Here is a 13,426-nt window from a genome sequence, read left to right as displayed (position 1 = left end):
AGAAACTTAAAAAATTTAATTTTTTACTAAAAAACTTAAAAATAACTTTAAATGTATATATACAGAATGTTAATAAGTTCGCACCTGCGATTTATATAGCGTTACTCCTTATTAATTAAAATTAATTAAAAGTCGAGTCGAAAAATCCTGAACTATATTTCTTATGGTTTTTAATGGCTTTTAATGGAGAAAATATTATGAAATAAAATTAAAAAAAAAAACAAATCACATGATATTTGTCTATGAATAACATGATAATACGGCTTGCAGATAAATGCCCATTTTAAATTTCCCAATTTTTCCATATATGTATAAACAACTTCTTTGAGAATTCCTCGTTTTTCCAGGCAATAGACACTATGATAATTAATTTTTTAATCATAGATTAAATTGATGCTAAATAAAGTAAAGATAGTCTATTATGAAAATGAATGAATTAAAATGTTAACTTTGTTTTTTTTTTAATTTTTATATTAATGAAATTCAAATTAATTAGTTGAAGCTAAAAGTTAATTTATTTAGAATTAACCAAGTTAAAAATTATTAACTTTTAACTTAACCTTTAATTAGTTATTACCCAACTCTGAATAATAAATAAGCTTTTCCCACAAGTTCTTAGAATATTATAGAGTTATATCGTGAAATTATCAAGATTGACGACTAAAAACTATTATAATCTTTATTTTTGTTAATTTCCTTATTCCAAAAAATGAAGCGTCAATCATACAGGCCGCTATCAAGAACTTCAGAAATTTGTCATTAACTCCAGGATAAAAAGTGGACGTTGACTGATCGAACTTGTGAAAGGCTCACATCGTACCACATTCTCACGCTGCAACGACGACAGACATACCTGAGCGATCTCTAATTATGTTCGCATCGTAATGCGTAGCGGCCGTGTTCGTCCCGGCAGGAACAAGGACGACACTGAGCGGATTGAACGTCCACGTGTGACTGTCCAACGCCACACGCAAGTCGCCGTCGGAATAGATTTTCATTACCTTCCCGGTTTTTCCCAGAGCCTGGAACAAACATAAACTCGATGTGACATGTATCTCACCTCTCGTGCATACGTATGAGACGGATGGGGATAGGCAACTGACGTTTTTCATCACGTCTATCCATTCGCCGTGGCCGCGCTGATAATGCTTGACCGCGGTCAGATCAGTCTTCACTCGGACTATATCGCCGATGACGAAGGCGTCCTTATTGGTAACTTTCGTCAGGGCACCCGGATGAAAGGTCCATCTATTATTACAGCCTTCGTACTGCACGCGAATATCTCCCTTGTCTGTAATTCGGTGCACCGTGCCAATCTAGATGTTCGATTAAAAAGTCACGTTACTTAATAAATATATTAGTCACAGACATTAAGCGCATTAGTTCCGTCCCGATAAAGTTAACCAAAGTTTTCAGGCTTGCTCCTCTCGTTCCTTCTGTATGTGTGCGCGTGTGTGTCATACGTTTCAAGGACGAGTCTCGCTAGGAAAGCAATGAAACTCGAGTTAACTTTAACACGTCGACCGCCGGTGCTTTACGTGAGGAGAAAGAAAGTGACATTCGCGAGATACCTTTCCTATGCACTCGGCCATTCGCGGATTCCATCCGCCGTGACCCGAATCCTGCATCTCCTTTAAGGTTTCAACTTCGAGCAGTACTTTCACTCTGTCACCGACGTTGAACGTCGGATAGGGTGAACTAGAGGTGGCGTTGTTGGTACTACTCCTGGAGGTCGAGCTGTTTCCATTGTCCGGTATGATCATCACTGGTTGGCCGAGCAATGGAAGATGTTCCTTGTAGTAAGTACCGAACTTTGCTTCCTCCACATAGCACAAGTCCACGCAGCCCTTGTAGCCCAATCGGTACACATTCGTGCTGCCGGTGGACCAGGTGACAGTGGCAACGGATCGGCAGCTCTCGTTATCCCATCCTCGTATGTCCATGACTCTGCCGGTTTTCCCTGAAACATTCGGAAAATCCGAATCAGCAATGTATTGCGCAATTCATTTACATCGGCTCAAGCCAATGACGTAAATGCTGCTGAGCGTATATCCGTGCTCGTCAGACTAGATATTGGAGATTGAGGACTGGAAGATTCAATTCAATACGAAGCGAATCGAAGTCGAAATAAATTGATTCGTCGAATTCTGTCCCATAATTTTCCTGTTTTATAATTTTCAATCTTCAATATCAAGTCTAATAAAGGCTCAAAGCTTTGTACGGTAATATTAACAGAACCTTTTTTTCATATGATTTTACTGGGAGGAAATGATTTCTCGCGCTTTCCTGACTTTTCCACGTTTTCCAGACGACAATGGAGGATTTTCCATTACCAATATGTCATTTTAAACATGTAGAAGCAGGGGTTGCAGGAAAAATAGCTTATATTGTTAGAAGCAACACAAACTTAAGTTTAATAATATAATCCTGAATGCAGATTCAGGCAACAAAAAATAAACGAGTATTGGAAAAAGAACGCAGCTGAGAGCATTTAGAGAATTATGAACAAAACTCAAAATTTCAGATTTTTTATATCTTGCTGACTTTTTCGGGTTTTCTCTGACATTTTAAATTTCCATGACTTCTCCCGATTTTTCAAGTGTGGCAACCCTACTATATGTATGGTCAATCATAAAAAGATCACAATACTTTTTTATAAGTTTCAGAATGTATCCTGTGCGCAACAGGAGAATTCGTCCTTGAATAATTCTTAAGAGATACATTTATTCCTACGAGATACGTTACGAAACTTGAAAAAAGAAAACATTATTGCAACCTTTTTGCGACTGATCACATGCTGCCGAAGTAATTACAACCTTATACATTTATCAAATCGATAATCACAACGTGTGTAATACATACCACGCCCTCCATCCTGATTTCCCCACTCCCAGTCTGGGCCGCGAATGACCCTTGCTCCTATGAAGATTCCCTTTAACGGCACCTTGGTGTAGCCTTCTCTTGGCGTTAACTGAACCCTACGTCAAATTAATATCGTGAACAAGATCGTAAGATCCCAAAGCAACAATATTCGCGGTAGAATGGAGCTTTGCCAAAAACTGTAAACACTAACCCGACGGCGTTAGCAGTTTGAAATCGTTTAAACGTATGCGTCAAGTCATGCACGTCGCCCATGTAGCACTGCGTGCAGAGATCGTAATCGAAACACTGCGAGCACTTCCATCTAATGCCGGTTATCCCGTATCTCTTGCACCCATCACAGATGATGTTGGAGTGCTTGACACCAGCGGACGCATTGTCAAATACCAGCAGATCGTAAGCACCTTGATATCCGATTCTGTAATTACTTCTGGAGCCATGGTCCCATTGGACGATTACCGTCTTGTCCGGTGTCCGGTCAGCAGGATTCGGACTGGAAGCTGGGTTTCCGGTAGATGGGGGCTTTCCGATCTCCACTACTGTCCCAGCGTGGCCTTCGCCACCATCCTGATCGTCCCACTTCCAATCTGGACCACGGACTACTCTCAGACCGACTTCTAACATCTTCGAGCGTACAAAATTTGGCTTCTAACCCTACAGACAAGATATTACATAAATTAATCCTCATATAACAACTCTGTGGAAGACTTATTACATAAGTTAATCTACACAAAGCTTATACTATCTGTATTAATGGTTTAATACATTAATATGAAAAAGATAGTGCATTAAATTTTTAAATCTTTCCAGCAATGTGGAACATAACTATAACTTATTACTGTTTCCTTCCAATAGTTAGTCATATATATCATATAAGAAACAAGAGAACTATTTACAACAATTAGAGAGTTACTCCTTCAGACATCAATATCATCTGAATATTTCAAGTATTAAATATATTACTCATACCTAATCTTAATCTTTAGTAAATACATCTGAACAATATTTTAGCTACTTATTCTTATATTCGATTCAAACTATAGGGGACTGTTCATTCAGTATGATTCATATTAAAATTTCTTATTGCAAAGTTACAAGTCAACGTAACTGGAATCAAGATAATTATTGTTCTTTATACACACATCTGTAAAAATAATGTAAAATCACTGTATCTCTTAAGCTTATGACAGCCATTCGTAATATCAGTTCCGTAATATCTTGCAAACTTGACATGAAATTTAAAGTTTGCAGGATGCAAAAAATATGTCATGCAATCCTCAATCCTCCGAATACACTTGCAATATCTATATTGTGTCTCGTCATGATCTATACATTGTATAATTGCGGAAGTCTCAGTGTACATTCTCAGTCCTCGCGAGATCCAGCTGCCTGATAGCGTACCCGTCAAAACTTTCTATGATCCAACATTTATACAGTACTCATCCAGCGACTCGGATGTTCTAATTTTATTCTCGCTTTTACCGTGCCAGGTGCGCAAAATAATCACAACGCGTGCGAGTTCGCCTCCGTAATCTTCGGACGGTACGTGCGTTCTCGATGTGAAGACGCGCTCACGCACATACCTGAAACAAACGCGAGCTCGGTCCTGCGAGCACGGTCCCTATGAATCATATGCGGCAGTGCGGCGGCGTGGCCGACGTAGCCGATAATCCGTGAGGCCGTGCCTGGCGAATACTGCCGTGGCTGGTGGTGGCGAGGCGCGTGCGGTAGCTGCAAACGGTCCGTGGGGAAAAGCCGACATTACGCAGCATCATCGCCGTAGGATTACGCACGCTCCATCGCCGGCACGACGATAGAGAACTGTGCAAGTGGTGGTGGTGTAGTGGTGGTGGTGGTGACGACGATAGTGGTCCTTGTTGCTGACAGTCGACCTTATAAATGTATCCCACTGGTAGCGCCTCCCTCAATGTCGACTCAATCATTGATATAATGCAACATGGCATTGACTTGCTGCTTGAATTGTGTATTTACGGTTTTCTCATTTATCTTTAATGTTACTTGAAGATATAAAGACATCTTTGGTTTGCTGTTAAATCATACTGTTTGAAAATGAAAAGATGGTGTCGTTGAGTCGTACTGCTTGAATACAAACAGGTATAATTCGTCGTGAGTCATACTACTTGAGAATAAATTTGACAAGTTTACACCTGGTACAATGCGAACCAAGTTATTTATCAATCCATCCTCGTATACGTAACATGAACTTTCAGTGCTGCCAGTGAATTTTGGAACATAGCCGGAATTGACCAATCGCATTGGTTGGATTCAGCAGAAAGAACAGAACTGCGTTCAGGAATCCAAATTATGAGCACACCACTAGACATCAGCTGTTTTGAAACACCCGGGCTATAATCAGAAACATCACTGTTTGATATGCTTTCGTGACTTCAGAAATTTTTACAGAAAAAAGATAGAGAGCAAGAAACAAGACGCAAAGAACACATTGTAGAATAAACTTACAGTAAAAGAGATAGAGAGCAAGAAACAAGAAACAAAGAGTACATTGTAGATCAAGCTTAACGTTTAAACGCGGAAACCGATAAATTTTTAGTTCTCGTGGAAAAACGGGACGTTGATTGGCTACCGCGTCGCTTCTTGCCGCGTTCTGTAGGCAGAAGCCATAAGAGTTACTAAGAAACAAATTTTTTTATTGGACACGAGATGCGTTCCAAAATTTATAAAAAAATGTTGCTATCTTTCTTCTGTAAAAACTTTTATTTACTTAGTGCCGATTCACATTAGGTATTTTAAGGCTTAAGGCTTAAAAAGGATAAAGAGCAAGAAACAAGAAATAAAATGCACACTGTAGATCAAGCTTTAAGAGATACATTCCCTCTATTGCAAACGAGATGCCTTACGAAATACATAAGAAAAAATGTTGCAGCCTTTTTGCCACTAATTATACGTTTCGAATCATTTCGGCGCGAGCGTCCATGAATGCACCCGGGTGAAATTTTTGAACGCCGCTTAGCTAAATGAAACCTTTATTTGAATGTATATTTCATATTTTTATACTTAAAATACATGTGTATATATATGTGCAAAACATGATTTCTAGTTATTTAAGAAATAATATACCATAAAATGTATTTTCAGTACGAATATATACGTATATGTTTTCTAAGTATGAGAGTAAATAATGGTGATAATATAAATTATATACTTTGTAAAGCTATATTAATTACATACGGATACATTTTATTTGTATGTGTACAAACTTATCTTAACAACAGAATAAAATCAAATAATAATGCTTAACCTTAATATATATATACATATAATCATAAATTTTACACAACGCTACCCAGACAGCACAATGTCCAAAATAGGGATATAAAACGTCTTTTAGACGTCTTGAAAACATCTTAAAGACATCTTATATCACGACATCTTAAGTATGACTTCAAGAAGTCTAGGAGACGTTTCATGTCTCAATTTTGGACATTTGTGCTGTCTGGGTATTATTAATTCAATTAAAAATTGATTAGCAATTTAATTACTAAGAAATAAGGTAACTATACATAATATATGTGGAGAGAAAGAATGCCGATAATGAGTACGAGGAGTGTTGATAATTAAATTGCACATGAAAAATGACAAAGTGTATTTATTAATATTATAAAGATAAGAGAATATGTAATTATTTATAATTAAATCCTATAAATAAAAATATGAAAATGTATACATGTATTAATATATTAATCAATTAAACATTAATTATAATCAAAATAATCAAGATATTACTAATTTATTTATAATCATTCCTGATGATTAATAATGGAAGTAAATAAATCAAATATATTATAAATTTTCATTGGAGATGTATATTTATATTTTTGAATCTCCAATTTTACTTAAAAAGTTTTCTAAGTATATTTTTATATATACACATACTATATAGCGATAATGAAAACGTTANGGGGGGGGAATTCGTTTAAATTTTGATTATGTTTCATTGCTCCTCAGATAGCAAAATGATGTCGTATAGCATTCAGTACGCGTTCATATTTTAACATAACATGATTTAAAAAATGCATGCGCATATGTTGCTCAGATGTCATTCATGTTGTGATGTTAGAAAAATATCTCATTTAATAGCACAATCACAATCAAATCAAGAACATGCACACATTTTATGCTCATACGATGGTAATCATGTAATGATTTTTAAAAAGATATTAAATTGAAGTTAAAGTATAACAATCACATTGTGATGGAACGTGATACACATCACATTTCTATCTGAGTCATTTATTTTGTACATCTACTACACGCTTATATTCACTAATTACAGAAAAAAAATCATGAAGTACAATTTAGATGATAGATGATGAATTAGGTAACTTTCCCCTAAATTCGGAAACATTCTCATCGGGTATTATCATTGTACTTGTTGATAAACCTAAACGAATAGGTTTCTTTGCATACAACTTTCTCAACTTAAAATTATATATATTTTAAGGCTCCTAATTGGTTTTTCGCTGCAACCCTTTTATTCAATGATATCAGAAGCGTGAAAACATATCCAAAATTCTTGCGGAATACGTTGTCCACATACCAGAAATGTCCAAGATATATTATACGGATATTCCAAATATATCGCGATATTTTTAAAATAACTATGATATATTTTGGATATTTCTGCTGTATGGGTGAAATAAAAGGATACGTTCATAAAATGACACCTGCAGTCGTTTGAGAACACGTTTGTAAAATATTCCGAAAGCTTCCCTTTTATTCTAATTATCAATAAATATTACCGTGAAATCAAGAGACACGATTGACCTATTTTTTTTTTAATTGGCTGTTAGTTCAAGAAATTTACACAAACTGAAGTATGAAAATCTCGTATGTATGTTCGATACGCTTCAATTGGTCTACTCTTTTTAACTAATTTGGCTATACTAATTCAAGAAATTTGCATACACGTTGAAACGTATGAAGCGTACATATGAGATTTTCATGTTTCAATATACGTAAATTTCTTGAACCAGTTCAGACAAAAAGACAGACTAACTCCCGATTCCACCAATTTCGGATAATCTAATTGACTAATCACATGGAACAGTTAGCTAATTGGACAATACGATTGGTCAATTCTGTTGAATTAATTAGTTAGATTAACCAAAGTTGATGAAATCAGGGGTAAATGTATATGTACATTTCTTGAACTAGTGCAGCTAGTTTAGCTAAAAAGAACAGATCTTTTGTAACTGAAATTCTGAAATTAACTAACGCCCAAAAATTTTAGATTATATCCCGGGTAATCGCAATTGACAGCAGTCTTGGGAAAACTTGACTATATGTGAATTTTATCTCTATGTGTATGTATATGTGTGCTTATATATATTCATATATAATTATACATGTCTATATTAAAAAAATGCTATTATACAAATATAATTAAAGTAAATGCTTATGCTATATTTATGCTATCTATGATGTACGCTTAATTAAATCAAACTATTTTTTCGGTTTTTCATTCAACAGTATTTTTATGCCATGTGAACATATATATATGTATATATATACATACAATTACACATATAACATATAATTATATATATGTAGTTGTACAAATAAAACTCACATATATAAAAGGCTGCAGCGAGGAACCAATCAGGAGCCTTAAAATATATATAATTTTAGGTTGAGAAAGTTGTATATAATTATATATATGTAGTTGTACAAATAAAATTCACACATATAAATTACTTATAATTATATGTAATTATATATAACTTTATATAAACTTTTCTTTCGGTTATCATAAATACATAAGTGAATCTCTTTTCAAACACTCACTTGAAATCGCAATTATTGCGCAGACGGAGATGCTTGCGCCGAGTCTTTTCTCAACGCCATCATGAAAGGCACGCTCTTCCCGTCGTTTATCACGGGCAGAGGCGTGTATCCCGCGAAATTCGTAACACTCGTCGTAGCTCCGGCATGCAAGAGTTTCTGCACGATCTTCGAACGGTTACTGCGATTGTTGCTTTCCAGGGCATGGAACAACGGCGTCCGTCCTGACTTCATATCCTTCAGATTGACGTTCGCGCCAGCTGATATCAGTGCAGTGACTCCTTCTACGTCACAGTGTAGACAACAGTAGTGCAACGGCGCGAAACCTCGAGAGGCGGAAACAGATCTCGAATTATCCTATTGTACGACGACGACCTATCGTCGCGCGGCTACTCTTCATGCACAGATGTAAACGTCGCTCTTCGCGTAATGTATAAGAGACTTTACCTTCCGCGTCCACTTGATTCAGTAGTTTCGGATTCGGAACGTGATTAACGAGCATCGGCAGTAACGCCGACGATTGCTTGGCGGCTATAATCAGCGCCGATTCACGTAACGGTTGCAATATCACCGGCTGCGCTCCAGATTGCAACAAGAGCTTCACGATATCGCCGCGCATGTCATATTTTATCGCCAGCTCCAAACTCGTCTGTAAAAGAATACGGTCTCATTATGTGGGAACTAAGTAGAATTAAATGCGAGATAAAAGAGAAGGAAAAAAGTAATTTTTCGAACCTACCACTCCGTCCTCGGTAAATACATCGATGCTTTCTTTACACTGCTTGAGTACCATAATATGTCTCTGAACGTCGAAGACGTTATTCTTTAAAACGGCGTTGTGTATACCTAACAAGCCTTCTTCATCGTACTTCTTGACAAGTTCGAAGTCCTTCTGCAATTGTTCTATGATCCTTTGATACTTCACGTTTGTCGTCGACAAAGTTTCCTTCACTTGGAGAGCACCTAAATTTTCCTCGCAAATCTTATTTATATAACTATCTATATCGAAGTCGTTTTCTTCAGACATGACAGAATTCTTGAATAATGGGAGTTGTTTGCCATTGTCGGAATTGTCTTGCAACACCGAATCTTGTATGCAAGGTGAATCTTGTATATGAAGTGGATCTTGTATGTGAGGAGGATCTTGCGTGTGAGGTGAGTCTTGTACGTGAAGTGGATCTTCTATATGAGGCGATTCGTAAAGAGTGACATGTTGTAATCGTTGAAGACTTTCTATATCCTTGTTAATTAATACAAAGAATTGAGGATCGAGTAGACTGAATACTGAGGTTTGCACTTGCTTGTCGTGCACAGATTTATATTCCACTGGAGGATGTTTCGGGACATGTCTCTCAACACTAATGCTACATTCCATTAGAGCCTTTAATGCTTGTGCACGCAACTCCTCATCTCTCACACTGTTCACCGCTTTCTTGATAACATCCCATGATTTTGATGTATCTTTTTGAAACAAGTTATCCTTAGAACAATTTTTGTTCCATCCGTTTGACAGCGTTACGACTTCACCAGATCTTGAAATGTTATGATCCGAGTTCACAGATTCTGTATCATCTGGTAAAATGATACATCCAGATTCTTCCCGATTCGACTTCTCCCAATTTGAGATACAATTTGGGTATTTTCTACACGTAGAAAACGCATTCTTGTTAAGTGAAAGATTATCGCAATTAGGAACAATTGTCATAATATCCCTCTGTGTTTTTGTCTCTTCCACTTGCTTGATTTTTTCAGAGTTGATTAGTAACGAATTATTTCTAACTCTCAAAAGTCTTACTTCCCTACTTTCAGTATTGTTCATGTTATCTGTTTTAGCATCGCTTCTTTGATTCTCCAAATTGCAGGCTTGCATGGAATTTGATACACTACCCAAAGAAGTATCTGCTTTACATTTTATAATTTTTGTAGTCTTTATGGAAGAGTTATCATTTTTTTTATGTATTTTACTAATTACTTGTGTAGAATTATTGTTATTAGCGATCAATATAAGCTTCTGACAACTTACAATAGGGTATGGTGATTCAGCGATTTCTTTATAACTTACATTTCCTGTAGTAGAAGAAACTGTGTTGTTTCCCACCAGAGTAGTTGGTATTTCAACTTCAGTATTCAAGGAGGTATTTACATTATTTGCCGATCCAGCATTTCTTGCTAATTTATTAAGTTTATGTTTTGCTTCCTGATGTTTCTGACTATTATCAATGACAGTTTGATTTAAAGATGATTTCAGATTCACCTCATTTCCAAGAATTAATATTTTATTGTTACTATTCTCTATATTCTTCCTATTAATCTCATCATCATGAATCGATATTTTCTTACTGATATCTGTTAAATGGTCATTTCCACAGCATGTTACAGGTTCTATTGAAGATACGCTGCTTTTATCACACTTCATGTTTGATTCAGGTATTAATCTCATTATTTTATTTCGTGTTGCATTTGAAGACTTTTGTCTGAGTATACGCGGTATTGTTCTTTTCATGGCCTGCAATGATACTGGAATTACAGTGGGTGTTACTGGTTTTGAAACAGATTTGGAAATATTTAACTTAGTGATAGTGAATATTTGTCCTTTTGATGAATTTTTATTTTGCATTTCCACGTTGAATTCTCCCAAATCTTTACCGTTGCGAGATACAATTCTTAATTTTTTACATGGGACATTTGAGAAGCCCAAGTTGGATGGAACTTTTAGCATATCAGGCATTACCACAGGTGATACAGGATGTCGCATGACATTCATTGTTGGATGTGACATAAGATTCAATTTCTTGGTCACATCGGAGGAAGTCTGTGATAGCTGGATATTGCTGGATTTGCATTGATGTCCTATCTGATGTATCTTGTTTACTTTATGCAAGATATTTGTTTCTTTCGCTGATTCAATTTGTTTTTTCGGATCCATTTAAATACTATTTTTTATTATAATTAAAATGTCGAATTTATCCATCAATAGCGTGAAGAATTTCCCGATCTTCTTTGTATATTGATCTCTGTCAGTTGATTCCTCATAAACGCAATAGTTATTAAATGTTTTCTCCTATCTTCTATATACATTTATCAATTTATAAAAAAATTAACGATGTTTGTATCGTTACATTTAAACCACTGGCACTTGACCGATTACTGATCACGAAATGTTCGCACCTTTTGTACTTCAGGGTGAATACCCTTTGTATCACAATATCACCTATGATTAAATAAATAAAATTCCGTGTTAGAATTATCCCTCAAGTAACAAAATTAACAATATAACAAAATATTCTCTTTGACGCACTTTGTGCAAATATAAGATTACTAAAATAATCTCTCGAAACTCTACATGTGCACGAACGAGGAATCACCGTACTACTAGATCGGGGACATCCCTGTTATTTGATTTTCCGCAATCGAGTGTCCGATGGCAGACTATCTTTTTCAATGAGTTTTGGAACAGGCGATAAGAGCAAGGATAATTCGATTCAATACTTATATAGGAAATTATCGCAGATATTCTGAGATCATAATTATACGGCATCTAATATTTAAAAGAGCAAATTAGTTTTGTAAAGACATAATGTGTTGTTATCCAAGGAAGGATTAGCCGGGCTGCGATTATCCACAGTAAATCCCGATTACTCAATTGGACAAGTTATATCATAATTGACAAATCGGAGGCTTCAGTAGCAATTGCAACGTGATCAAACTGTTCCAGAAGGTAGGCGGGCCAAAGGGCTTGTGTCCATGATACTAGATCTCGGTCTGAGATTTAGTATTTTTATTTGCAGATGTTTGAAAAATACTAGAATTTTAGTTACTTTGGGTAACTTTTATTTCCGGCAACTTTGCCCGAGATCTAGGTTAGTAAATACTTGAAAGGTACTAGAACTTCCAGTAATTTCGAGTAACTTTTTAGATCCGACCAACAATCCTGCCTGTGATCTAATATTTATGTTGGTAAATGTTTTTAAAAAGTATGAAAGTCCAGATTTTTAGTATTTCTAGTAACATTTATGTGTATTATTAGTAATTTTATTAGTAATTTACCAGCAATTTTTAGTAACATTTATATCTGATTAATAACTTTCTGAAATCTAAAGTACAATTCATTAGACGTTGCAAATGCTTTAAAGCGCCGTATAGGCCAATCATGGCTTTTCTTTGAGCACTTTAAATCGTTTGTAGGGTTTCGTGGATTGCACCCTTAATATTTATGTTAGTAGATACTTAAAAGATTCTAGAATTTCTAGTCACTTCTAGTGACTTTTATATCGGACCGCAATTTTGCTCAAGATCTAGCATCGTAGACACAAAGCCTAAAACCCATATCAGACTTTGGATTAAAGATTGAGATTGAATTGAAATTTGACCAATCAGTGTAGAATTCACTAAATTTTACTAAATTAGTTAACTTTACACTGATTGACTAAATTCAATTCAATATCAATCTCCAATCCGTAGTTCGATACAGGCTTAATGCCCGTGTCATACTACGGATTAGGATTGAAATTGGATTGAAATTGACCAATCGGAGCAAGTTTAATTTAAGTTTAGTGAACTTTGTTCTGATTCGTCAAATTGCAATCTAATTTTAGACCAGTAATTCGTAGTATGACACGGGCATGAAGTTTGATCTGCAATGTGTTTTTTGCATCTTGTTTCTTGCTTTGTACTTCTTGTCTCTTTGCTTCTTGATGCATTGTTTTACCGACAATTGTGTGTT

General features: G+C 35.7%; 2 protein-coding genes across 4 annotated transcripts in view; both read right to left on the bottom strand.

The window, feature by feature from the left end:
• The window catches only part of LOC106744424 (E3 ubiquitin-protein ligase MIB2), a 24,752-nt gene extending 20,201 nt beyond the window's left edge, over positions 1-4,551 (bottom strand). Inside the window, exons 1-6 of the mRNA XM_014619183.1 lie at positions 4,464-4,551; positions 3,074-3,534; positions 2,863-2,978; positions 1,572-1,960; positions 1,104-1,316; positions 854-1,022 (exon numbers count right to left, since the gene is read on the bottom strand). Of these exons, the coding sequence (XP_014474669.1) occupies positions 854-1,022; positions 1,104-1,316; positions 1,572-1,960; positions 2,863-2,978; positions 3,074-3,504 (1,318 nt within the window). The 5' untranslated portion in view covers positions 3,505-3,534; positions 4,464-4,551. The remainder of the gene's footprint in view (positions 1-853; positions 1,023-1,103; positions 1,317-1,571; positions 1,961-2,862; positions 2,979-3,073; positions 3,535-4,463) is intronic.
• A 3,737-nt stretch (positions 4,552-8,288) lies between these two features.
• LOC106744425 lies at positions 8,289-12,058 on the bottom strand. 3 transcript variants are annotated; one of them, XM_014619185.1, is made up of 4 exons: positions 9,443-12,058; positions 9,151-9,352; positions 8,707-9,029; positions 8,289-8,528 (listed from the first exon to the last, which is right to left on the bottom strand). In XM_014619185.1, exons 1-3 carry the CDS (start codon positions 11,627-11,629, stop codon positions 8,719-8,721), a joined length of 2,700 nt encoding a protein of 899 aa, XP_014474671.1. In that variant the 5' UTR covers positions 11,630-12,058; the 3' UTR covers positions 8,289-8,528; positions 8,707-8,718. The 3 variants fall into 3 exon arrangements, with proteins under 3 accessions (XP_014474671.1, XP_014474670.1, XP_014474672.1); XM_014619184.1 differs by lacking the exon at positions 8,289-8,528 and having other exon boundaries at positions 8,579-9,029; XM_014619186.1 differs by lacking the exon at positions 8,289-8,528 and having other exon boundaries at positions 8,579-8,987.
• Between the last annotated feature and the right edge of the window lie 1,368 nt (positions 12,059-13,426).

The sequence above is a fragment of the Dinoponera quadriceps genome, unplaced genomic scaffold, assembly GCF_001313825.1.
Source record: "Dinoponera quadriceps isolate SergipeBrazil2010 unplaced genomic scaffold, ASM131382v1 scaffold777, whole genome shotgun sequence".
Taxonomy (NCBI): Eukaryota; Metazoa; Arthropoda; class Insecta; order Hymenoptera; family Formicidae; genus Dinoponera; species Dinoponera quadriceps.
Note: the sequence above shows the minus strand (reverse complement) of the source record. Positions and strands in the feature narration are given on the sequence as shown.

Bases quoted from the DNA above. Each gene is read 5' to 3' on its own strand.
- LOC106744425 (XM_014619185.1), bottom strand. From the start codon at position 11,629: ATGGATCCGAAAAAACAAATTGAATCAGCGAAAGAAACAAATATCTTG. The intron at 9,353-9,442 runs GTAGGTTCGAAA...ATTCTTTTACAG, and splicing joins TATTTACCGAGGACGGAGTG to ACGAGTTTGGAGCTGGCGAT. The intron at 9,030-9,150 runs GTAAAGTCTCTT...CCGCCTCTCGAG, and splicing joins GAATCAAGTGGACGCGGAAG to GTTTCGCGCCGTTGCACTAC.